The following is a 23,442-nucleotide window of genomic DNA, read 5'->3' as shown; positions in this document are numbered from 1 at the left end:
AGTTAGAAATATATACTGTGGTATTAAAAATAATAATAATATTAATAATAATATTTAATGAGCTCAAGTTATTCGTGTCCAGTTATTCACAAATTCATCATTCATTTTATACTCTGACATAATGTTTGTTTAATCAAAGTAAACATCTGTCATGCTACCCTTACGTGATTTAAACTGCACGCAAAAATTAATATATGTCATGGCACAGTGGCCCGTGGAAATGGGATGGACTCAAGTGCAGTTTCAAACCCGGAGGCCAAAGGTGCGGTGGAACGAAAAGAGTCTTTATTTACAATGCTCACAGGCTAACAGAAATTTCAGAATTAAGGAACATAAACTAGACGTCTGAGGCGAGAGAAAATACTGTGACTATGACTAGATGGCAGGGATAACTGGGTGCAAGGACTGGGCAGGGGAAACTGTGGCTGGCCTGGGCAATGCTTGCAGGTGGGGGTTGCATGGTGGGGGAAGGCAGGAGAGGTCCAGGTGGGTGCTGCGTGCAATGCAGGGAGGCAGCCAGGAGAGACTGGCAGTTCCAAAAAAGGGGAGAGATTACCGGCAGCTGCAAACTTGTGTCCAGGAGAGCTTGGTAGGTGGGTTTCAGAGGCTGACGAGAAAACAGAGGAAATAAGGTTAATATACACGATGAGTCACCAAGGAACAGACGTGAGGCCGAGAACTGACTAAAGTTGGCAGATAATCTGGCGAAGGCCAGTTGAGTGCGCAGGTCATGAATACTGCTGGTATGATTGCCATCAGGTGAGGAACAACAAAGACTCCACCCAGTGGGGAGGCGCCGATGCTGTGGAAAACCACCCAGACCATGACAATATATGCAAAATACAATGCTATTCCATTAAACATAAATACTGAGTAAGCTGCTTTGGCAGACGTTTGAACTCTTTGAATGCTTCTCGTTAATACTGTTGTTATTTCAGCTTTTGTAACAAAGAACTTCCCAAAAGAAGATAAATGAATTATTTCTCATCTCATCTTCATTTAATGAAGAGGGCAGATTTTATCACAGTCTAAATCGTTTTTTATAAGACATTTTATATTGAGTTCTGGCCATTCTTTCAGCCTGTCTCATTTAACTAGAATTCAAAACATGCATGTAATGACTCATATTCATGCACAGTGTGCTGTGTTCAGCCTCTGCTGTAGGAGAGTCGTATGACTGCTTTAGAGTACAGTCCAATATTCAAGTAAAAAACACATTTGATGAAATGAAATGTAAAGTCAGGAGGAAAATAATTAGAAAGCTTCCTTTTCAAAGTAGGTGAAAATTCAAAATTCAAATTCAAAATAGAAAAAAAATGTTTAGCCTTTCTTTGTGTTTTATTTTTTTTATTTTATTTTAAGTGCTTCAGCTCGGGAACCTGGCCCCAGCAATGCTGGATGCTTTTTCTGAATCATTTGCTTGGCATGTAATAAAAATCTTTAGACTTTTGTGTGCAGGTAATTGATTTCACATCAGAGAAGAGTTGCATAATTAACTCTCACAGTTTCCAGCTGAAGCTTCACACATTTCTTTATAAAGCTGCACCCAGGTATGGTTCCTGATGTGGTATCACGCAGGTGTAATAACACATAGTGACAAAAGATGAAAGAGCACAGTTCTGGATACAGACGTGTTCCTCCCACACACGAGGTGAGATCACAGAATATTTTACTCAAGTCTTCAGCTTTGTAACGAAGCCCCACCTGGCCTAACATGTACAATTCTCTGACTGCTCTCTCCTTCCCCCTAAGACTATTTCAGTCATGGATAATCACACTCTTTTCCAAACTTTTTCTCCCACTCACCTCCTGTTAACCTTGCACTACATGACAGTTTAACAGTAAAATATAGCAAAGGTGAGATAATTCACCTTGATGAATTACACTGTTCACTTTAGGATTGTTCTCTTAATGGCTAATGAATTTTCCATTTCTGAACCAAAGTACTAAACTGATTTACAATAGAATTCACTTGCAAGTTAGAGATGTTTTCTTATATTTCTCATATTACATTTTTTTTAAGTACACATTTGAAAAGATAATGTATTTCTCAAAGCAATTCAGCTGAAACAGTGTGGATTTTAAGCAGCACAAAAATGCTTTTTTAAGCACACAGAGGGTAACATGGGGGAGTCTTTTGTGTTCTCTGCCTCAGCACTCAGTGCAGTAGTAGGTGGTAGTGACTCGGAGCGTGTTTCATCATTGTGAATTTTTTTTTTGTGAGCATTTTGCACAAACATGAGCCTTACGTGATCTCAAGTCCACTGCTTTCCTGACAGGAAGCAGAACTGAGCTTGTTTTCATGCTTGGGTGCATTTTGTGCAGGTGGAGCAAAAGGACTTCGCTGCTGCATCTGTCATGAGACAACGTATGCAATACTCATTTTAGACAGAAGGATTACATTCCTGGACATATGATGGAGTTCAGGACAGGGTTTCAAATATCTGTTACTGATAGCATTCCCTTGTGTGCCAGCAGCTGCTTCAGTTTCAATACTGTATTTCCCTCAGCTTGACCAGAACCTTCACTCGTCTAATATTTAAACTCTGGAATCAAGAAACATTGCTTGATGAGTCATTATACCATTTCCCACACTAGCACCTATCAAACTCTTTGTTCTTGCGTATGATCACAGTAAAGACATGTAGATATGCTGTCTGACAATACCTTATAATTAATACTAAAATTAATTTTACATAAACATCAATACTGCAGTACTAACCAGATGATTTTCTTGAATCCAAATCAAATATGTGTGCATTATCAAGTAAAATATAATCTAACATTAGCTAGCATTGTTTACTTACCAAGACACTTGGCCAGCTGTTAGCTACAAGAGATATGTAGCTAGTCCATCCAACCATTCATTCTCTTCTGCTTATCCTTTTAAGGCACAAGTGGGGGCTAGAGCCAATTGTAGCTGTCATGGGGCAAAAGCTGGGCTGGACAGGTTGCCAGTCTTATGAAATTCATTTTGTTAATTTGTATAAAAATATAACCATTAATTACTGTTGTGCACATAATAGCACAGATCAGGTTCTGCAGAAAGAGAATCCTTTTGCTGGTCATTATCTTTCCTATCGAGGGCTACGCGGTTTTAAATTTCTCTTCAAGCATTTGAGAAATTACTCACAGTGACCTTGTCCTCTGAATAACCTCTTTACATAGCAATGATCAAAGCTACCCGTCTTATGTCCAAATTGGCTTAATTGGGCAGATGATTTGTGTAGTTAAAGGTTTTTAGCATATTACTGATGCTTGGTGAACCAAAATAATTCTCTCTAGTTAAGAGTGCCAATGGTCTGGAGTGGATTTGGTGCATTTCCTCTTTACTCTCTGCAAAAAAGTGAACGCAAGATGTTAAGTCATTAGCTCCTTTTCACACAGTCTGGTATTTGGTATAATCTCATAATGCATGTTGAATAAAAAAGCGAGATTTAGCTGATGAATAAAAAAATGACTTGATTTTTACATATATTCCACCATATTCCCCTGAGAGAATCCAAAGACTTTTTTTCCTTGCAGATGAAATGGAAGCCCAGTGGGAGAGAGGTGGTCAGAGTCTTTCTAAATTAAATATTTTACACTGGGCAATATGCGCCACCTCAAATTTGCCCCTTGCTAATTTTCAGAACTCACAGGGCAGTGGGTGGTTTTGTGCTCGCCGGAGCGTACAAGCAGAGGCAATGAGGCAAGTGGAATAACATTAGAGCCCCTTATTTGAAACTGCAATCCACGGAGCAGGTAGACCGGGTGAAGAGCAGGGTGAGTGCGAACTGGAGTTTCTGTTGACACCTCTAATCAACAGCGAAACTAATAACTGCAGCTCTAAATGTCATCAAAGATATTGGGCTACTTTGGCAAACACTTTCTGAGTTTGCACAAGAAATATCAAATTACAGAATCAGATCAAAACAAAAATGACCCTTTACAAGCACCAGGGGATGGAGATAATATAAGGACAAAGGAGCAGTGGGACTCAGGAGGGGATTTGGGTGAGGGCTGTGTTCCAAAAAAGACAGAAAATAAAAGGGAACATCAAATGAAGCTGTTTGGCAGAGGACTAGGCCTTCATGTTGTCTGTGCATTTATGTCAGCGGAGAACAAAAGAGGTGCTGTGTAAGTTATATACTTGCTCAAACATTTCCATGAATAAGATATTATAGCTATTTCTCTGTGTGCATAATTTGCACTCTCAATTCCCAGTTTACAATCATTTTTCATTCCACTGATTAATCAAAAGCATTTGCTTTTGGAGAAAAAAAAATAACCATTTAAAAATTACATGTGCATATTGGTATGCCTGTGACATTAAATGTGCAAACAGAATAGGCTATGAGCTGTGAGAGCTTCCCTTTCAGCTCTGATGGGGCTGTCAAAACTGATATGCACTTTTAATTTAATTTTACACTCATTCCTTTTACAAAAACAAAAACAACTTTCACTGATGGCAAACTCATGCAACAGGCCTACTTCAGCTTCCACAAGTTGTTATGCTTATTTCACCTGCACCACACAAAGCGTCTCTGTGTGAGTATAGATTTTTACAACAATGCCCTCCTGAGGAAATTCAGAGTAAAACAGTATAAGAACAGGAAGTGCTCATGCAAATTCTGTATGTATATAGTCATCAGTTATTCTTTCTATTATATTATTGTGGCTTTGATTCCACATTGCTTAATTAATATTCTTACTAGTATTCCAGTATTTACATGCACAGACACAAGTGTTTAATAGAGAAAGCATCAGTGTTCAGGCTTGGACCCATTATGTTGTTGCTTGAATTTAGGGCTTATATGCATAATATATAAATAGAATCCATCTTGATTCTCAAGTGTCAAGAAAACGCATCTTATTCCAATCTGGGTCATCAGTGTTTTTACTGTCTTTTTGATAAAGCATGTATTGAGAAGTATGATGATGTTCACAAGTAGCATAAGGCTTTGCAGTAGAAGTATAATCACCAGTCGGTGACCTTTTTTGCCCTTCCCTAAAACAAATAGAGCAAAAATTAAAATTACTGACATGACATTTATTCTGGCCCTTTCTTAACTTTTTTTTGAAATTAGAAAATCATCCCTTGCCCTACTCCTACTTGTTCTTTATAATTAATCATTTCTCCACAGTAAGCCAGTTAGGATGATAAATGAGAGATGGGTTGACTGTACTGTAAAGGATTCCTACCAAGGAGATGTGGTAAAATGAAAAATGTGATCATTCTAAAGAAGCCAGGTTATGTGACTTTTTGAAGGTAGTTAAGGGTAGATGCATTCACATAATTAGAATTTTTATAGAAAAAAAATGACTTGATTTTTACTTACTGCACATTTTCTCTTAAAACTGAGGTTATATATTAATAGAAAGAAGAACTTGGATTTATCCTTGAGGAACACAAGGACTAATGAGAATACATTAAAAACATGGGATACTCATTGAAAAATGAGCATTTAATAAGCATTTAATTCAGTTAATTAGGAGAATAAATAGAATGCCCAAAATGACAGATAAGACATGTGTTATATTGTTGTTTAGAATTCTCAGGAGTTCTACAAATCATGTAACAGAACAGTTCAAGTGGCACTTAAGTGCAGCATGAAGGGATTATCATATTATTCAAAAAATGGTTGAATTGTCTTTTGTCCAAAAACACTGAAGGAGAGCACATTGTGTCTCCTTGAAAGGAAAATATTCACTTGATATAAATGAAATGAAACATGGATGACAAATTAACAGACATACATGTGAATTTTTTCTTCTTCTTTTTTTTTTTTTTAGCTGCTACAGTGAGGATAAGGTTTGCTTTTTTCTGCTGTGGGCAGCTTTAGCAGATTTGGGTGGATCCCTTCTCTACTCCACTTATCCTATAATTCCTGCCCTGCATCCACTTATTAATTATTCAGATACTACCCTGCACCCCTTACCCCCACCTGACCCCACTGTACTAACATCTTTTTTTGGCTTCAGGACAAGCTTATCAGGCGTAAATAACTCCAGCTTTTTCTAAACCTCAGTACATATATATATATATATATATATATATATATATATATATATATATATATATATATATACATATATATATATATATATATATAAGTATTTATATATACACAGACACACACACACACACACACACACACATACATACATATATATACATATATATATATGTGTGTGTGTATATATATATAAATACTTTTGCACACTTCTACTTTTAAAGCATTTTCTAATCGTTCAGTGGTTCTTGCGGAAACTGAAGGTGAACCATTCAGGAGTCTCAGATGCCTTACGCTGAAACATTTATTTGCAGCAAGCTCAGTCAAGGACAATAGAGTTCAGGTTGACACATGTAAAGCCACCCTCCACTGTGGAAATCATTGTGACAGCAACACTAACCTGTTTATATGTATTACACATTTCTCTCCTTCTAAATGTCAGAGATTACATGTGACAGGTCTTAAAAAAGAGAGAAACCATGCAGCTATGCAAGGTCTGACCTGAAAAAAAGGCAGCTCTGTCAGTCAGCGGCCTCTCCAGAGATTTGCTGAATCATTACATCCTTGAATGTAGGGATCCAAAATACGAAAACACTATGGGTAAACTTGGTAAACTGACTCGTTCATTTTTGCATTTTTTACGTTTTTGTTTTATTTTGCTCAACTTTCTATGAAATTTTGGCTTCAAACGAACTTTCAATGGAGCTTAAAATGAGTAGGGAAATAAATTTAAAAAAATATCACTATAAAATATAAATAAATAAAGGGCTTCTGTCTAAAAATGTATTGCTTTACATTTAAATTGTAGCATTCATTTTTGAAGCAACTTGGCAGGTTCAGTGATTAAGACTGCAAACTAAAATATGAACTTTTGATGCATATGAATGCATATTACCAAATGAGATAAATAAAATGTAGATAAAAATAGCAGGCAATGATTTGCAAGTCTCATAAGCTTATATTTAGTTTGCAGTAGAACACAGAAAATGTATCAAATGTTTAAACTGAGCCATGTTACTGTTTCATGAAAAATATCATTCATTTTGAATTTGATGGCACCAACACATCTCAGAAAAGTTGAGACAAGGTCAACAAAAGGGCTTGAAACACAAGTGGCACTGAAAAGAAAGAGCTGGAGCAATGTTTTGTGACTAATTAGGTGAACCGGCAACAGGTCAGGAACATGATTGGGCATAAAAAGATCATCATAGAGAGCTTCTCAGAAATAAAGATGGGGAATCTGCCAAAACCTGCATCTAGAAATTGTGAGAAAAATGTTGAAAATTTTGAAAATGAAGATTTAGAATCTCTCATCATCTACAGTTCATAATATCATCAAAAGATTTAGAGAATTTGAAGAAATCTCTCTGTACAAGAGACAAGGCAGAAAATCAGTACATGCCTGTTTTTGAATACCAGCATGATTCTGTCATGGAACTTGCCGCGTGGGCTCAGGAACAAAGCAGCAAAGAAGAAGGTATTCTCTTGGTCAAAGCTCAATTAAAGTGGATGGTGGCAAAGTAGAAAACTGTTTACATGTTTTATGTCTGTGAAGGTTCTCAGTCATCCAGGTCATCGTAGTCTAGGGAGCTTGGAAAGAAAAGCGTCTGAACTTCTTTGACTTGCTTGAAGACGTTTCACCTCTCATCCGTGAAGCTTCTTCAGTTCTTAGGGTCAAATAGTGTAGAGTCCCAGATATAAACCCAGTGGGAGTTTCCCCCCAAAGGACCCCCTGATGATCCTCTACCTAATCACATGAGCCAAGGTGTGAAAGCGGGTGTGGGTCACAATCAGCCAGGGTTTCGGGTAAGCTCATTGTGAAACCTGGCCCCACCCTATCAAGCTCCCTAGACTACATGTTTTATGGTTTAAATCAGGATTTGAAAAGATTTTTGTAGATGTAAACTCCACATTCTCCAGACTGAAGAGGAGATGGACCATTTGTTTGTTTTTTTCTCAGTGCTCAGTTCAAAAGTATGGATCTTCCATTAGTGCCTATGTCATTGCCACATTTCACATCTGGAAAGGTACGATCGATACTGAATGGTGTATATAAGTTTAAGACCAGTGTTGGGACTAACGCGTTATTAAGTAACACGTTACAGTAACTACGTTATCATTGTGTTAACGAGCACGGTAGCTAGTTATTATGCCAAAATCAGGAACGCGTTAGTCGTTACTGGGATTTAGATAGGGTCGTTATTCGTTACTTCTTCTGGTGGTATCGCGGAGCTTCCACAGATTCAGTAACATTAGCAAGTGGTGGAGGCCAGCAGGTGGAGGAGGGAAAGGGGAGGCAGGAGGAAAAGAGACCCGAGGCGGCCGCCGGTCCAAGTGTGAACTGAACTTCAGGTAAGAAGTTATGACCTGCAGTCTGTCTGGGTCAGATATAAACCAAGTTTAGGTGGAGTTTATTTTCGTTATTCTGACTTTTTCCGTACTGCGTGCTAGCTAGCTTGACGGAGTTTCTATACAGCTGGGTGGGTGCTATGAAGTTAATGATGTTGCACTTTATTTTGTTCATAAGTTATTAGAGTTGCCAACCGTCCCGTCTGGTATTCAGAGAAAATATTACGCGTTTCTTATTGAGGTGAAAAGGAAAAGGAACAGTTTGTCCCATAATTCAGCTACAATGAAAAAGACACAAAGCTGGATTTATTCTGTGTCTTTGCTGCACAGCTGCCTCTTCTTCTTTCATTCTCCCCCCTCCCTCTCCTGTTTCTACTTCAATCATGAAACTGATCAATGATCAGCTGATCGGCTTTTCTCTCTTGTTTGTTTATCGTCCACTTTGCGCCAGAAAGAGGAAACCAGCGGATGTCGCGCTAAACAACAGCAGCACGTTTAAGCTTGATCGGCTGTTGTTAGAATTTATTTAATATTACTTTCTAGTATCAGCTGATGTTTGCTGGAGCCACAGCTGCAAAAAAGCTGCTGGTCATGATGTCGGTTTGTATATCTGGTGAGAGGGAAACATGAAGATGAAACCAGGAGATGTCCTTACTGAATCATCAGAGCTGAACAGGTGATGGAGAAACAGGTTTACCTTTTAGGTGACATGAATGAGTTGAAGGGAAGTTATGAACTGTTTCTGAGAGACAAATAACACCAGGATCCTTTTTTTTATGTAGCTGACAGCTGGTAACTGTGCAGGGGCGGGTCTAGCAAAGTGTTGCCAGGGGTCCATGTAGGGCATTAACAGGGGAAAGGGGGGCACAAGGAAATACTTTTCTTTCTTATTCTCATTTAAAATGTCTCGCTTTTAAAAAAAATAATTATCTGAGTCTTACAACAAACAATTGATAGATTGATACATATATACCATCAGAACAGTGTACATCACTGTCACAACAGTGTTTGTTTTCATTCAAAGTCTTTATGATTTTTCCTATAATGGTGGGCCGGTCTCTAGTCAAATTCCCCGGGACGATTTTTTTTTTGTCCCAGTCCAGCCCTGTAAGCAGCTCATCTGCAGTCTGGTGTTACCTACATCTTCCTATTCAGAAGGCAGAATTTCAGAGTTCTGAGTACAATCGAAAGCACCACGACTGCAGTTTTTGTGTGGGATGTAAAAGGCGCACATGATGCTGTGACGTAGGCTAGAATCATGGCGGCGGTCAACGACGGTCCAGGCGTGGGATTTCTCTCGTGGAAATGTGCACATTATCTTTTCCTTTCTATTGGTAGGTGGCACAGTGCACTTGTGGCAAGTAAGCAAGCTAGAAGACTGGCAAAGTTATGGAAGAAACACATTAACAAGAGAATTCTGAGTAAAACCAAAGTTACTTTCCCTAGTAACTAGTTACTTTGAAAGTAACAAGTAACTTGACGTAACTGAGTTACTTTTGATAGAAGTAACTAGTAATGTAACTAAGTTACAAATGCTCCTATCCAGACCATGTCTCTTTAAGGGAAGGCCTTGCATGTTTGAGGAAAGCAATGCTAAACTGCATATTGCATCTATTATAGCATGGATCCATTTATCCATCTTCCACTTATCCAAATCAGGGTCACAGTTGGACTGGACCCCTTTGCTGCTGTGATAAGGCGTGAGGCAAGGTACACCATTGAAGGGTCACTAGTTTCTGGAGGGCTAACACAAAAAAACCATTCACACTCACATTCATGCCTATGACCAAATTAGACTCACCAATTAACCTAACATACATGTCTTTGGACTGTGGGAGGAAGTTGGAGTACCTGGACAAAACCCACAACGACATGGGAACATACGCACAGAAACACACCATCCATCCAGTGGTAATAACTAAAGTGTTCTTCTATTCAAACCAAACTTGTTTTTGAATACATCACTGAAACATTCTTGTAGTAGGCCATAAAACTGTATAATTTTAAAATGAAATAGATCTATAAACCATTTTACTCCCTCCTGTACAAAAAGCTCCAGTTAAGCTTCTTCATTGGTACTAGAGCCCAATCAATATAAGATTTTTAAGACCAAAAAACAAAAATTGGTGATTTAAAAATCTGATATATCAGCCAGTACTGTTTTCTTTTAAACAGAAAACATAAACAGATTTCCCTGGCATTTGTTATGTGCAGTTATTTGCAAATTCTTGCTAAGATATGTTAATGCAGTTTAAAAATATTCTTGCATTATTGTCACAAGTTGTGGATTACTTGTTTCCACCTGACTCTGCACAGTTAAGATGGCTGGTGTGTTCGTGGCGCTTCAAGTACAAGCTGACGCTGTTATATCACTAAAGTGGTTCCAAAAGTCAGAGACCACATTGAAAATCTGTCATGTTTTTAAAGAAACGTATACAATTCCATATAGAATGAAGAAATACTTAGGATTTATAACATTAACCATAAGGTCTTTACAAGGAGTCTGTCATATCCACAATGAAACATGAGGGTGTTAGACTGGATCCACAGTTCTATACACTACGTCTGTAGAATCCACCTTTGATTCCTTCATTTTATTCTAATGCATTATTCATAGGCAAAGGTATGGAAGCGTATTGAGAGTTCAGTATCAAGTCTTCTTTGGGTGAATACCAAATATTTCCAGCATCAGTTGGCATTAGTAAATCAGCTGTTGCAAAAAGTCTCAGTTAGAATCACTTTGACCCTGCCAATTAATTGGTAGATTAATCATATAATACTAATATTAAGTGAATAATTTAATCAAGCAGCAGGGCTTGGCAACAGTAACCACAGACCATTAACTTGGGTAGAACATTACAGTATTAGTCTAATCACATCTAACAGAACAAGCACACTAATCATAAAGGAACAGAAAGGAGGCCTTGATAGCAGGCCACTCTAGCGTTTACAAAGTACTCTTCTTAACCCCTTACAAAGCAGCAAAGCACACTGAAATGTTGCTGCTTTGTTGGACACAGGAGAGCCTTCAAAGTGTCCTTCATATTGTTATTTTACTCTTATGCACAGACAAGTCTCAATGTGCCAAATCCTTTCCCTTTTAAATACATCCTCTTCATACTATTCCATTCCTCTTTATCTGTGTTCTCGCTTCCAGACTTTCATGGCCTTTGTGGAATTGGCTGGAGAGTTTAATAAGTCTGCAGCAGGCCTTCTTAAAAAAATGACTTTCATTGCTCCTATCAGGTGTCTTCCCTATCTATTTTGAAATGAACAGAAAGACTATAGGATATATCCAACCAAGCAACTAATTGAATGTGTTAATAATACGCATATTACACATCTTACAAACCCACTGGAAATAAAACCTGCACACATTACACTGACCAGGGTTAGTCTCAAAGAAGGTGTTACACAATATTGTTAAGATATATTTTAAGCTGTGCACAATGCATCCGGTTAATAATATCTGCTTACGAATGTTTTGTTTGTTGGCTAAATATAAATCATAAAAATGACCTAATTAGATGTTATTTTCCTTACGTTTGTCCACTTGGATAAAAATATTTTAGACATTTTAACACCGAAGCTTAGATGATGTTTGAATATGTCTTGGGTTTGCCCATTTTATCGTCTATCAGCGTATGTAATCTCAATTTTCCAAGAAAGGAAAACATTTCAATTCCTATCTAGTGTTTAGCGTCAATGTTTTGCTCTTGAGTGACACCTCCGACAGTTTCAGTGGCAGACTAAAATTACACATTGTTCTTGCAGGAGCTCTCTAATGGCAAATCGGGGAGCACTCTAGTGTTTTGCAAGGAGAAAACAAAGCATTTAATGAAATCAGCGATCAAATGCGGATGTTTTTCAGTGACAGTTTTGAGAATGGAGATATAAAATGGAACTTATTACAGAAAAAAGAGGCAGAAAGCAGACCTAAGCCATACCAGCTCAAAATGCCAATACTTCATTAACTGAAAACCTTGGAGAAAGAAATAATCCTTTACTGCAAGCCAAGAAAAAGGTGTTCGGTCTGACAGCTGATAAAATAAAATCTGAATGTTGAGGCATTTTGGATTGGTTTTATTTGCATGCACGTATGGATATGTCTATTTGTATTACAAGCACGTGTCTGTCTGCATGTGTACTGTCAAGGAGCACTTGACATCATAGGAGAGGTATGGGTTGAAGGTAGCAGAAGGGGATTTGGTCAATTACCAGCCTGCAGCCTCAGCATCGAGTCCAGGGGATTAGAGCAAGGACTGGGGTCCAGGAAAGAGATGTGCAGGCACACCAAGAGAAGGGGATCAGTGTGTGTGTGTGTGTGTGTGTGTGTGTGTGTGTGTGTGTGTGTGTGTGTGTGTGTGTGTGTGTGTGTGTGTGTGTGTGTAAAGCACTGGTCAAACAGCAAAATCCAACAACGAAGAGGTATCTTGTCATATCACAGGGGAACACCCTCAAGGTCACTGAATTTCACAGAACAGGTGATGGGTTGGCACTATAGGGCACTGAAAAATACACTTTTAAAGAAAACATTAGTTAATAAGAAAAGTGTGCAAGTTTACTAGACTAGCTGAAATCCTTAAACTAAATGAAGGATAGATGTTGAAGATATTGGCTGATATTGGTTTTGTCTGACATATTTTGCCTCCTGTCCTTACCCAAGATAAGATAAATAATACTTGTTTCATTGTGGAAATAAGCTGTAAAAATACAACTGAACAATGTCAGAAGCATGATGAGTTCATTAAGCAGCATGCCGCTACCTATGTGCATTTCGCTGCATTACATGGAACTTGAAACCCATTTATTACATATCTTTCTACTGAAACCCAATTTATTATTATATTTCTTTCTCTTCACATAGCAATCAAGTAAGGATATGATGACAGTTGTGGCAGTAAATCAGATTTTCTGGTGGGTAAGCCTTTCAAGCTGGCTGGCCTCTGAGGGTCCAAAGGACTGGTGCCTCCTCAGAAAAAAACACTGGCTATCAACCCAATCCAATTGCTCAACTGTAGCACTGTTACCTGGCAACAGCTTTCTCTTGCCTCCTTTGGAGGTAGCAGGATAATATGAGATAAAGAAGAATGAATTATTTCATTATTAATAATAATTAATTATTGTACTAATTACATTTACAATAGAAAAAAATGTATCTTGGAGATTTTGAAATCTTTTGTAAAATGTTTTGCTTGATTTATCCTTAGAGACTATATGATTATATTGGATTATACTCTTGCTATAGGGTCATTCTTATTCAAAACAAAGGAATATCCTAATGTGTTCATCTTAGTAGCACCTCTCAGATTATGCTAACAATATGCTTTTTTTTTTGCAATTTAACACACACTTCAGGTTTTTTTTATTTATTTATTTATTATCTATCTGTTTTTGGTTGGTGCTTGCCATTTTTGCTGTTGTGTATGTCAGGCTTTCTCTTCAGAACCCTGAAAGTTCCAATTAAAAAGTTTCTTTTTTCTTCTTCTTCTTTTTTTTCACAAAATTGTGGAGTCATGGGACCTTGCAATAGTTCCAAAAGTTAGCAACATACGCTAGGTTCTTAACATCCTATGTTTAAGAAAACAAGTCTGTATGGTATTAGCACACAGTCTAAGGAGCTTGGAAAGAAAAGCATCTGGACTTCCTTGAAGACGTTTCACCTCTCATCCGAGAAGCTCCTTCAGTCCTAAGAGCAACTGGTGGAGAGTCAGATTTTAAGCCCTAAGGGAGTGTCCCCAAGAGGGTCATAGACTCCCTATTGATTCTTTACCCAATCACATGAGCCAAGGTGTGAAAACAGGTGTGGGTCACAATCAGCCAAGGTTTCAGGTGAACCCATTGTGAAGCCTAGCCCCACCGATTTACTGAGGTCAAATGGCCCAGGATGTGAGTGGGCGTCTGGGAAGGGATCTCAAAACTGGATTATAGATGGCAGAGAGTTGGTGTCATAAACCACCACCTCTGTTCAAAGATGGTCGTTCACAGTGGACATAGATGGCTTCTTTCACTCCTCTTTCAATCTGGGACTCTTCACCAATTGCTCTTAGAACTGAAGAAGCTTTTCGGATAAGAGGTGAAACATCTTCAAGGAAACTTAAAGAAATCCAGATGCTTTTATTTCCAAATTTCATAGACTATGATGACCTGGATGACTGAGAACCTTCACAGACTTATTAGCACATGCTTCAATGCATGAGCTACTTGCAGGAACTATTTGAAGGCTACGTGATCCACCTGACAAATTGAAATCTGAACCCCTGCTGATATGATAACTGCTAATCCAATTCTACAGCAACATCACGCCACAATTAATCAGGTGTAATAAACCAAATTGTCGGCTTCAAAGAATGGACGTTTGGATGAAATTGACAGAGGGATGAAAATATTTATTGGGTCTATATTATTTATTTGCTCTTTGATTTAATTTGTACTGAGACACTGATGGCTAAAGCAAAACGATCGAACAGACGGGAGCTAAAGATTACTATAGTTGTGCTATCTAAACTTTTAGAGTTTAGAGCCGACTTATTGTTATCTCAGTTTTGAAATCCAGTCCAGTTGGGTACAGTAGGTGCCTGCAGTTCAGGTGTTTGTGAGGTATTTGTAGTTTTTTGTTTGTGGAGTCACCCTGAAGAAACAGAAAAAAAGCCTAACACCTACAGTATATTCCTGCCATGTCATGCCCATAGCATTCTCAGTTACTGCTTCCTGGTTGCAGTATTCATGCAGCCTTTACCTAAAGCCCTATCTCCAGTGAGTCAGGTATGTTGGCTCCTTCATCAAATTACCTCAGCAGCAGGCTCGATGTGTAGATAAGGTCGGAAACCAAGGAAGTAAGGACTCCACCCTAATCACATCATTGAGATCTGCTGCTGCTTCCCATGGCAGACGTTTTAACTGGTTTTGCTTCAAGGCTGACAGCAACTTGTTCACCCTCTTTCACTCTGAAGAACAATAATCCACCTCTGAGGCCAAATATCACAGCCCACACACAGCCTGAGGGTTTGTTTTATGCCTTTTCTCCTTTCAATGTTCTCCTGAAATTTCTTTGTCTGTTGCAGTACTGCAATTCTATTGAAACCTAGATACAATTGTATATATTGATAAATAAAATAATTATTTTAGGGTTTTTTTTATTTTATTTTAGTTATAATAGTATTACAATAGCAGTAATGGTTATTGATTTAGTTTATTTGGATATTTTATTTTATATTTTAGTATGGATTTAAGTTTATTATCAAACCACTTATAGTGTGTTAGTTGTAAATACTAAGTTGTATGAATGGCCTGCCTGTCATTTAAAAACCCCATACCACTGCTGGGGAATTACGGGTTTTTTTGCTAATTACTTTTTAAATTGTCCATCCATACATTTTCTGCCATTTATCCAGGACTTATCTGACTTATGTCAGGGCAGCAGCCTAAGGAGAGAAGCCCAAACCTCCCTCTACCCAGCAAACTCCTTCATTGTAGCTGGAGGTATTCCCTGGCCAGCTAAGAGACGTATTCTTAGTGTGTCCTGGGCCTATCACAGGGCTTTCTCCTTGTAGGACTTGTCCAGAACACCTTATCCATCCTATTCTAATCTGATACACAAACCACCTCAGCTGGAGAAGTAGTGGCTATACTCTATCTCTATGATAGCCACAGTTCAAATAAAACAGATTTCCACAATTGTATCCACAATGTTATTCTTTTGGTCAAAACTCATGCTCAGCTCTTTCATTTTCACAATGGACTGGTACAGTGTGCCCATTTCAAAGGTTACAAAGAGCAGCTATAGACACTGTCATTGTCAATGTGAATGTTAAAGACTCCAGTATGCAGTCACGATGGAGTCATCAGGTGGAGTACCCTCCAGCACTGCATCCAGAGATTCAAAGAAGGTTAGGTACTGTGGACTGTCATTTGGCATATAAGCCATGATGCATTCCACAATCCGAATACACAGGAAAGCAATCCTGTCATCCACTGGGAAAAATACCAATGTACAGTCAGTGAGCTGTGTGATACCCGCGATACCCACCCCTACCTACTGCCTCTTGCTGAGGGAAACTCCAGACTGGATCAGTCTAGCACCTCTCAAGGAAACTGGTTCCAAAGCTAGAGCCATGTGTTGAGGTGAGCCTAAATATATCTAGCCAGTAGCTAGACTCCATGTCCCAGTAGCTCTTTGTATTAACATCACCCATGATGTATTTGGTGTGGGAGAGTTTACCAGGGGCAACCCCCCCCCCCTAACAAAATAGCCGCTGGGATCAGTTGGACAAATAAACCCCTCCACCATGATAAGGTGGTAGCTCACAGATTTTTTTTAATTGTGTTTTTGTCAAGTAACTGTCGACTGCAATATGGGTGAAGGGCTCACACTGATAAGTGTAGAAAAGCTGAAGAGGCAGATTGATAAGAAGGGCTCATGAATGTATCTTCATTCTTCTTTTCACTGATTCAGAAAGTGCTATTTATGCACACAACTGAAATTCTGTTTGCACTTACTCGTTTAAATGTAAAGCGTAATATTTAGGTAACATTTTACTATTAATACTGAACGAGATATATATTACATACAGTTCTTCAGCAAGCGTTTTCACCATTATTTGGTTAAAATAAATTGTTGTGAGCGGTAGCATGGCCATGCGCATTCCCACAAACAGAACTCGTGTTTCCAAATTAAAATTGTGTGCCTCAGATGCCTCAGTTTGCCTCTGTGAAAGACACCTGTCACACCTCTCAGAAGTCGCTGTGGTGACGCAAATGGAATTTCATAACAGTATGAGCTGTGTCACATTAGTGTTTATTTTTTGCCTCCAAGCACAGAAATAAATATAGATTGTGCCAAGTTTAACTCGCATACTTTTACTCAGTCTCCAGTGCACCCGCATTCAAACACAGACAAGTCATAAAGTTAAAGTGAGGATGCTATTTAAAGGCCAAACACTGAATTATTTCTTGTCGGTGACATTTTTTCTCTGTGAATGAATGAAAGTACCATTTCAAATGATTTACCCGAGGCAAATCGTGTTCTTAGCACTGAGCTGTATGAACGTTGTACCTCATGTCAAAGGCTGTGAAGCCTAAGTAACTGTAGCTTGTTAATAATTTATATTTTGCTTCTCTGAGTGGAAACTGGCGATCTCACCTTGTTCAGCCTGATATCGCTCACTGGATAGTGAACAAGTCTATGAAGCAATAATGAAAAAATGCAAAAAATAAAAAATATGCTAAAAATTAATGGTCTTTTGAATACGGTATAGAGAGAGATCCTTTGATATTCTACTTTTAAGACAGTAATAGGATGATTTTATAATTGTCTGTATGTAGCTCTTAAAATAATGGATAAACTATTTCAGTCTGAGTACAGCTGCAGGAGGTTTTGGCACATCCACTGGCTAATTTGTTTAGTGCAGTTTACAAGTGATTAAAGGGGACCGAAAATCCTGAGCTGAAATAGATATGTTCAGTGTGTCATCTGCATAACCACAATAGAAAATAATCAAATGGTCTTCACTGTCTGCAGTGAACCTCCTCTGTGGGGATACAGGAGGTTTTATTCCTTACAGTTGGATACATAGCCAACTATGTATATCTATTTTCCTTAATAAATGAAAATTCTTCACTAATTCTATAAGACTTCATCAAAATAGAATGCATGCTTTTTCCCTTTAGGTAAACACCAACTAATTGCAATAGTTGCATTGACACCTCTGTATGAGTAAGAATTTTCCTGCAGTCTCTCAGCAACTCACTAAATTCAAAGCCATTTGACCCATTTTAATACATTTTCCACCAAAGCCAAAGATTACTGCTCTGTGTATAGCACTGACTGACATTGTCAGACTTTTCTAGTTGTACTTTCATTGCAGGAGACCAAACTAAGAAGCATTTAGTTGGTGTTTTTGTCAGTAGACAGAAGTGTGCTGGTGAGATGAAATAAATGCTGTGAAACAGTTCAACTAGGAGTCATGCTGAGTTAGTGTTTTACTGAAATCATTTATTTGTGACGGGTTGTTTATGTTGTTGTCTAACACATACCATCTCTGTCTTTTACCTCGCATGCTTTTTGAAAAGTAGCAACTCTGAAAACATAATTGATCTTTGTGGGTGTAAGTATAAAAATAGCAGGGGTTTAAAATAACTTAGAAAACTTAGAAAGGTATAACTTTAAAACTTAAGTTGTTTTGTTTTTACTTCCTGTATTTTCTAATGTAGCCAACTATTAAGATTTGTCCAATTTAATTACAGCACAGAGTGAATGCATTGCATATGTGTTTGTGTAATCATAACATTTGTGTCAGAGTAGTTTGACTTGTCAAGTGCAACTAACTCAATTTGAACTAAAAGGTTAATTGCTCAACCGCTCAGGTTTTTATCTTCCATTGTGTAGTGGTTAACACACTTGCAAGCAAGCAAAATATCACTGGTTCAATTCCGGATGATAACACAAAGCTCCTTTGGACTGGACCGGATAATCGATTCGGCATTATATAAATAATATTTATAATTTTTTTTTAAATATATCATTAGAGGTTAGCAGCACACAGTCACAATAGATAACGGATATATATATAACCTTAAGGTTAGACTGGATCTAAAGGAAAGAGCCAGTCTGCCTTATGGCCAGCTGCAAGTTGCAACCAAAGAAGAGGTGTATCCAGAAAAATGGTTTTGTTTTACCTGAATTATCATTTTATTTATTTAATTTTTGTTTTTGAGAAACAAAAAAGTTTATTCTTCTTCTAAGTGGACACATCCCAGAAGTGCTTTTCCAGATAAAAGCTCTCTGGGCTCTTTATCCAGGAGCAGGACTATGGTACTGTAAAGAAGAGAAGCTAACCAGGATAACAGACAGACAGAGAGAAAGAGATGAAGATGAGAGAGGAAGAAGGCAACTTCCTCTGTGTGTGTGTGTGTGTGTGTGTGTGTGTGTGTGTGTGTGTGTGTGTGTGTGTGTGTGTGTGTGTGTGTGTGTGTGTGTGCATGCGTGTAAAACTGTAAAAACAAACTAATGAAAACGTCCTTAAGCTTCATTTTCCAAATAAAAAAAACAAAGTACATTAGAGTTTATGGTGAACCTCTTGTATTGTGATGGTTACTTTTCTTTTTTTATTTCTTTTTTTTTATTAAGCTACAGTGTAAAAAAGAGAACATTTGAGCCAGGGGTCTTTAACTCACTGATCTGGGTGCATCTTTGGGGTTGTATCAGAAAAAGCATCTGGTGTTAAAATCTGTCCTGAATCAAACATTTAGAACAGGGGTCTCAAACTTATGAGCTGTGGGCCACTGCTGGCACTGTCATCTCATGTGAGGGCCACTTTAGTGCAAAGACAAACAAACAAGAAAACACCCACAAATATTTCCAAAAATGCTTGCTTTTTAAATTTCCACTATTGTATAACAAGACAAAACTGCAAACATGAACACATTTTTTTCTCGCTCTTAATTAACTGAACCCTTTCATTAACCTACCAAATAAACAAATTGGTCTTCTCTTTCTTGCCAGACACGTGGGAGCACTTCTGCTATAATTTTGTTCGTATTTAACAAAATAAATGCAGACATTAGTTTTTGAGTGCTAGTGAAAATTGTCTCCTTTACAAATAAGTCTCTCACTGAACTAACACAGCCAGTACCTCAACATGTTTCTGCTCTCTGCTCATATCGCCTTCATATTAACTCATTTTTGGCTTTTTAAGGAACTTATTTCACCATTACAGTCAACAACAGCAAATCCTCCCTAACAAAAAAGTAACTTCAAGGGCCAAATTGCGTTATATTTCGTCTCTTCAATATACGAGTAGCGGCACCCGGGCTGCGAGTTTGAGACCCCTGATGTATAGAGGTATCTGAAGTGGTGATTAGTTACAACCTAATTAAAGAATTCCTACGTAAATAAATAGTATGACGATTTTCCTTGGATGATAAAAATGTATTTATGATTGAAAACAGAGCCTAACATGAGAAGTTTTGCCCATAAGGTTCAAAGGTTAGAGATAACACACAATTACATCACAACATGAGGAATGTTCTATTTGAAATGCACCGTGTTCCTTTCATCATTGGACAGTAACGCAAACGACAAGAAATAAAAGCTTCACTGCTTCAGTACAGTCATTCAAATATTTAACTTTATGGTTTTTAGATGATAACATTTCACATTACCAAACTGTCATGGATGTAGTGATCTAGTTCAACACGTATAGATTTGCAGGTACATTAATTTATTAAGTGGTTACAGCAGCGTTCGGTTAAGAGGGTTTAAAGCTTTAGCGGAAAATGCTTGAAAGACATACACAAAGATTTACTCGTTCATATCGAGTTTACTTGCACACGTACAATCTGTAGAGGTCAGTCCAAGTTGGTCCCATCGTCTTTTTTTATATTTGTTTCTTAAAAATGAGAACAAACAGTATCTTTTACAGTATATAAAGTCAGTACACAGTTGGTGGTGTACGTTTATCTGTGTGCAGGCGTGAGCACTGTTTCAATCTTTTGTGTGTGCCATAGACAAGAATGGTTAACAGCTAAGCAGTGCAGAGCAGGAGGTGCCGAGAGTGACATGCAGTGTAGAAAACTTGGCTATGGTTACAAAAACCAACTCAGCTCTGGAGCTCGGTCGTACACTGTGGATCATCAGCCTTAGTCCCAGTATGTTTCCTTTATGAAATATCTTCATGAGTGCTTTACTCTTACTGGAATCCAGCTGGGGTTATTTACTGTACTACAGGGGTCACTTCTGGCTTTATGGCTCTGCCCCTGGGTCCTATCACCTCTCCAGAATGATATATCTTCACTAAAACATGATTACCCCAGCTCAGTGTCCCACACTGTTAAGAGGGCTTCCATAACTTTATATTTGTACACAGCTGCCATAACATGGTATTACATAGGAGCAAGTTTGCCACTTTGTACATCTTTATTTTTCTCACTTGTGTGCTCACTTTGGCTTGGGAAAAGTGGAAAGGCATGATAGATGAGCTGTCTCATTTGCCCAGTTCCACTGTCTTTGCCTTCTTGTCTCGAAAACACACACACACACACACACACACACACACACACACACACACACACACACACACACACACACACACACACACACTTCCTACTTGTTCTTGTCATTGGCTACACTGCTTGTTTGAAAACACGTTTGGCGATTGCAGAGTGAGCAGGGCAGCTGATAACACTCAGGAGCAGGAGATACACTTGTCAGAATCCAGGATATTAACAAACAAACCTTGGGAGACTGAGCCCTATTGATTGTGTTTATTCCTCTGGCACCTTTTTGCCCGTCGCCTTCATCCGCTAGTCTGGACATTTAAGCTCTGTTCCAGATCTTGTGCTGGGACCTAAAATAAAGAAAAAGGCAAAGGCCCCCACAGTCCAACTGTTCTGGCCAGGATTCCTGCTCTGCTCCATGTGTTTCAGACTGAGGAAGCTTTTTTTCACCACACACATCTAATGACAGCAATCTTGCCAATATGGATGAGAGCCTATTCTGGGCCGCTTTGTTTATAGTTGGCACCAATATACGAGAACTCTGACCAACAGCTTGTTGGACTGAGGTATAAATTGTCCTCTCTTGACTTTTTGCATTTTGAGTAAGCTCGCAAAATGTATATTTTCACGATTTTAAGAAGGCATTTTTTAAAAAAGAGAGCCCACCTATAAGGAGGACAAGACAGCTTTATTTTCTTCGGTCTTCATTTCACCCAAATAAATCATAAAACATTTTCAAATCCTGTATGTCACAGTGTTACATATGGGTGTTAGCTTCCATAATGTTTACATTAATGTTTAGCTTTCCATTTACCCCCCCCCCTCCCCCCCTCATTGATCTTAGCAACTACTGTATACTTTCTTTAATACTTAATACTTTTCTTTAATACTTCTCACCTACGAGCTAATGTAGTAGCTCCACTCTTTTAATTGGAGCTTTTCCCCCACAGCATAGATCAATATTTCAAACGGAAATTATGTATGTTTTTCCCCCTCTCTCTCATTTATTTTGAATCACCTATTGAGCATTGGATCAGATCCAAAGCAGTGTGGTGATTGGTGGGTCTAATGTGCATTAGTTAGTCTGTGTATAATGTACAGTATAGTTAGCATGATATGTTGGAGAGCTATGTCATTCTTTTAGCAGGTAACAAAAAGCACAAGCAACTCTAACTTGCTGTGATGTTGCCTTTACTAGATCTTTATTCAGATTGAAGTGTATGTGAGTCGTGTGTATGTTAGTGAACTGTTGAATACAACTATCTTTCTTTATTGTACCCATAGTTTTTTTTTAACCTCTTTGCAAGATTGCTTTTATTTAATAAAAATAGGCTTAATTGGATAATCGGGTGTTTTGAGAGTCACAGATGCAGAATAAATGCAGCCATGGAGAATCTTTTTTTTTTTTTAATTAACTCGTTTTTTAAATGAGTTTGAATCCCGCTGAAGGATGAGTTATTTGCACAGGAGAAATGAAAGTGAATGTCAAGAAGTTAGCTGTTGCATGAAAGAGTCTCTTTTGACCTTTAAGACCTTTTTATAACACAATATTAATGCTGACTTTTATACAGCCTTGATAGTTGTTTTCTTCCGTCTCAATTAGCAGCCCTGTGTTAGGGCTTATGTGTGAAACAGTGCTCTGGTAGACCTCAAATGCTAATTGCATTCTGACTTTTCTTTTTTCTGTGTGCTATTATATGTCATTTTGTCTTGACTATTTTTTATGCGAGCAGGAGTACGGTGCAAGCGACATTTGGCTTTGCTGTTTAAACTGATCCATCTTTTTCCTTTTGTCTTTTCTTGTTCCTCGCTTACAGGTGATTCATCGCAAGTTGGTAAGTCAACATCTTTCTTTGTTTTTGCCACATGTACGCTCACCTCGATTCCGCGACAGTCGATCGGTTGCAGACGACCTTTATTACACAGTGTAGTCGGCTGTGTGTGAATGTTTATATCCACGCAAACCACCCGCTAATTATCCTTTTGAATTCTGCACTGCTAGTGTACACTGAGCAATGAAACTGTTGAATAGAAACACATTCCTCTTCCTGCCTTTCACCCTCTCATTTATATTCTTTACACATCACACTTATTTGATTTT

General features: G+C 38.2%; 1 protein-coding gene across 12 annotated transcripts in view; it reads left to right on the top strand.

Moving 5' to 3' along the window:
* nrxn2b (neurexin 2b) overlaps window positions 1–23,442 on the top strand; it is a 682,163-nt gene that overhangs the window by 201,041 nt on the left and 457,680 nt on the right. For 6 of the 12 annotated variants that reach the window (XM_040040733.1, XM_040040729.1, XM_040040730.1 and 3 more), the window contains one exon: window positions 23,159–23,176. The exons of the other annotated variants lie outside the window; for them this stretch is intronic. In XM_040040733.1, the coding sequence (XP_039896667.1) occupies window positions 23,159–23,176 (18 nt within the window). The remainder of the gene's footprint in view (window positions 1–23,158; window positions 23,177–23,442) is intronic. 12 annotated transcript variants of the gene reach the window in all.

This window comes from Simochromis diagramma, unplaced genomic scaffold (genome assembly GCF_900408965.1).
Source record: "Simochromis diagramma unplaced genomic scaffold, fSimDia1.1 OVJJ01000317.1, whole genome shotgun sequence".
NCBI classification, from domain to species: Eukaryota; Metazoa; Chordata; class Actinopteri; order Cichliformes; family Cichlidae; genus Simochromis; species Simochromis diagramma.
The sequence above is the reverse complement of the archived record's forward strand: the minus strand, read 5'-3'. Positions and strand labels throughout refer to the sequence as shown.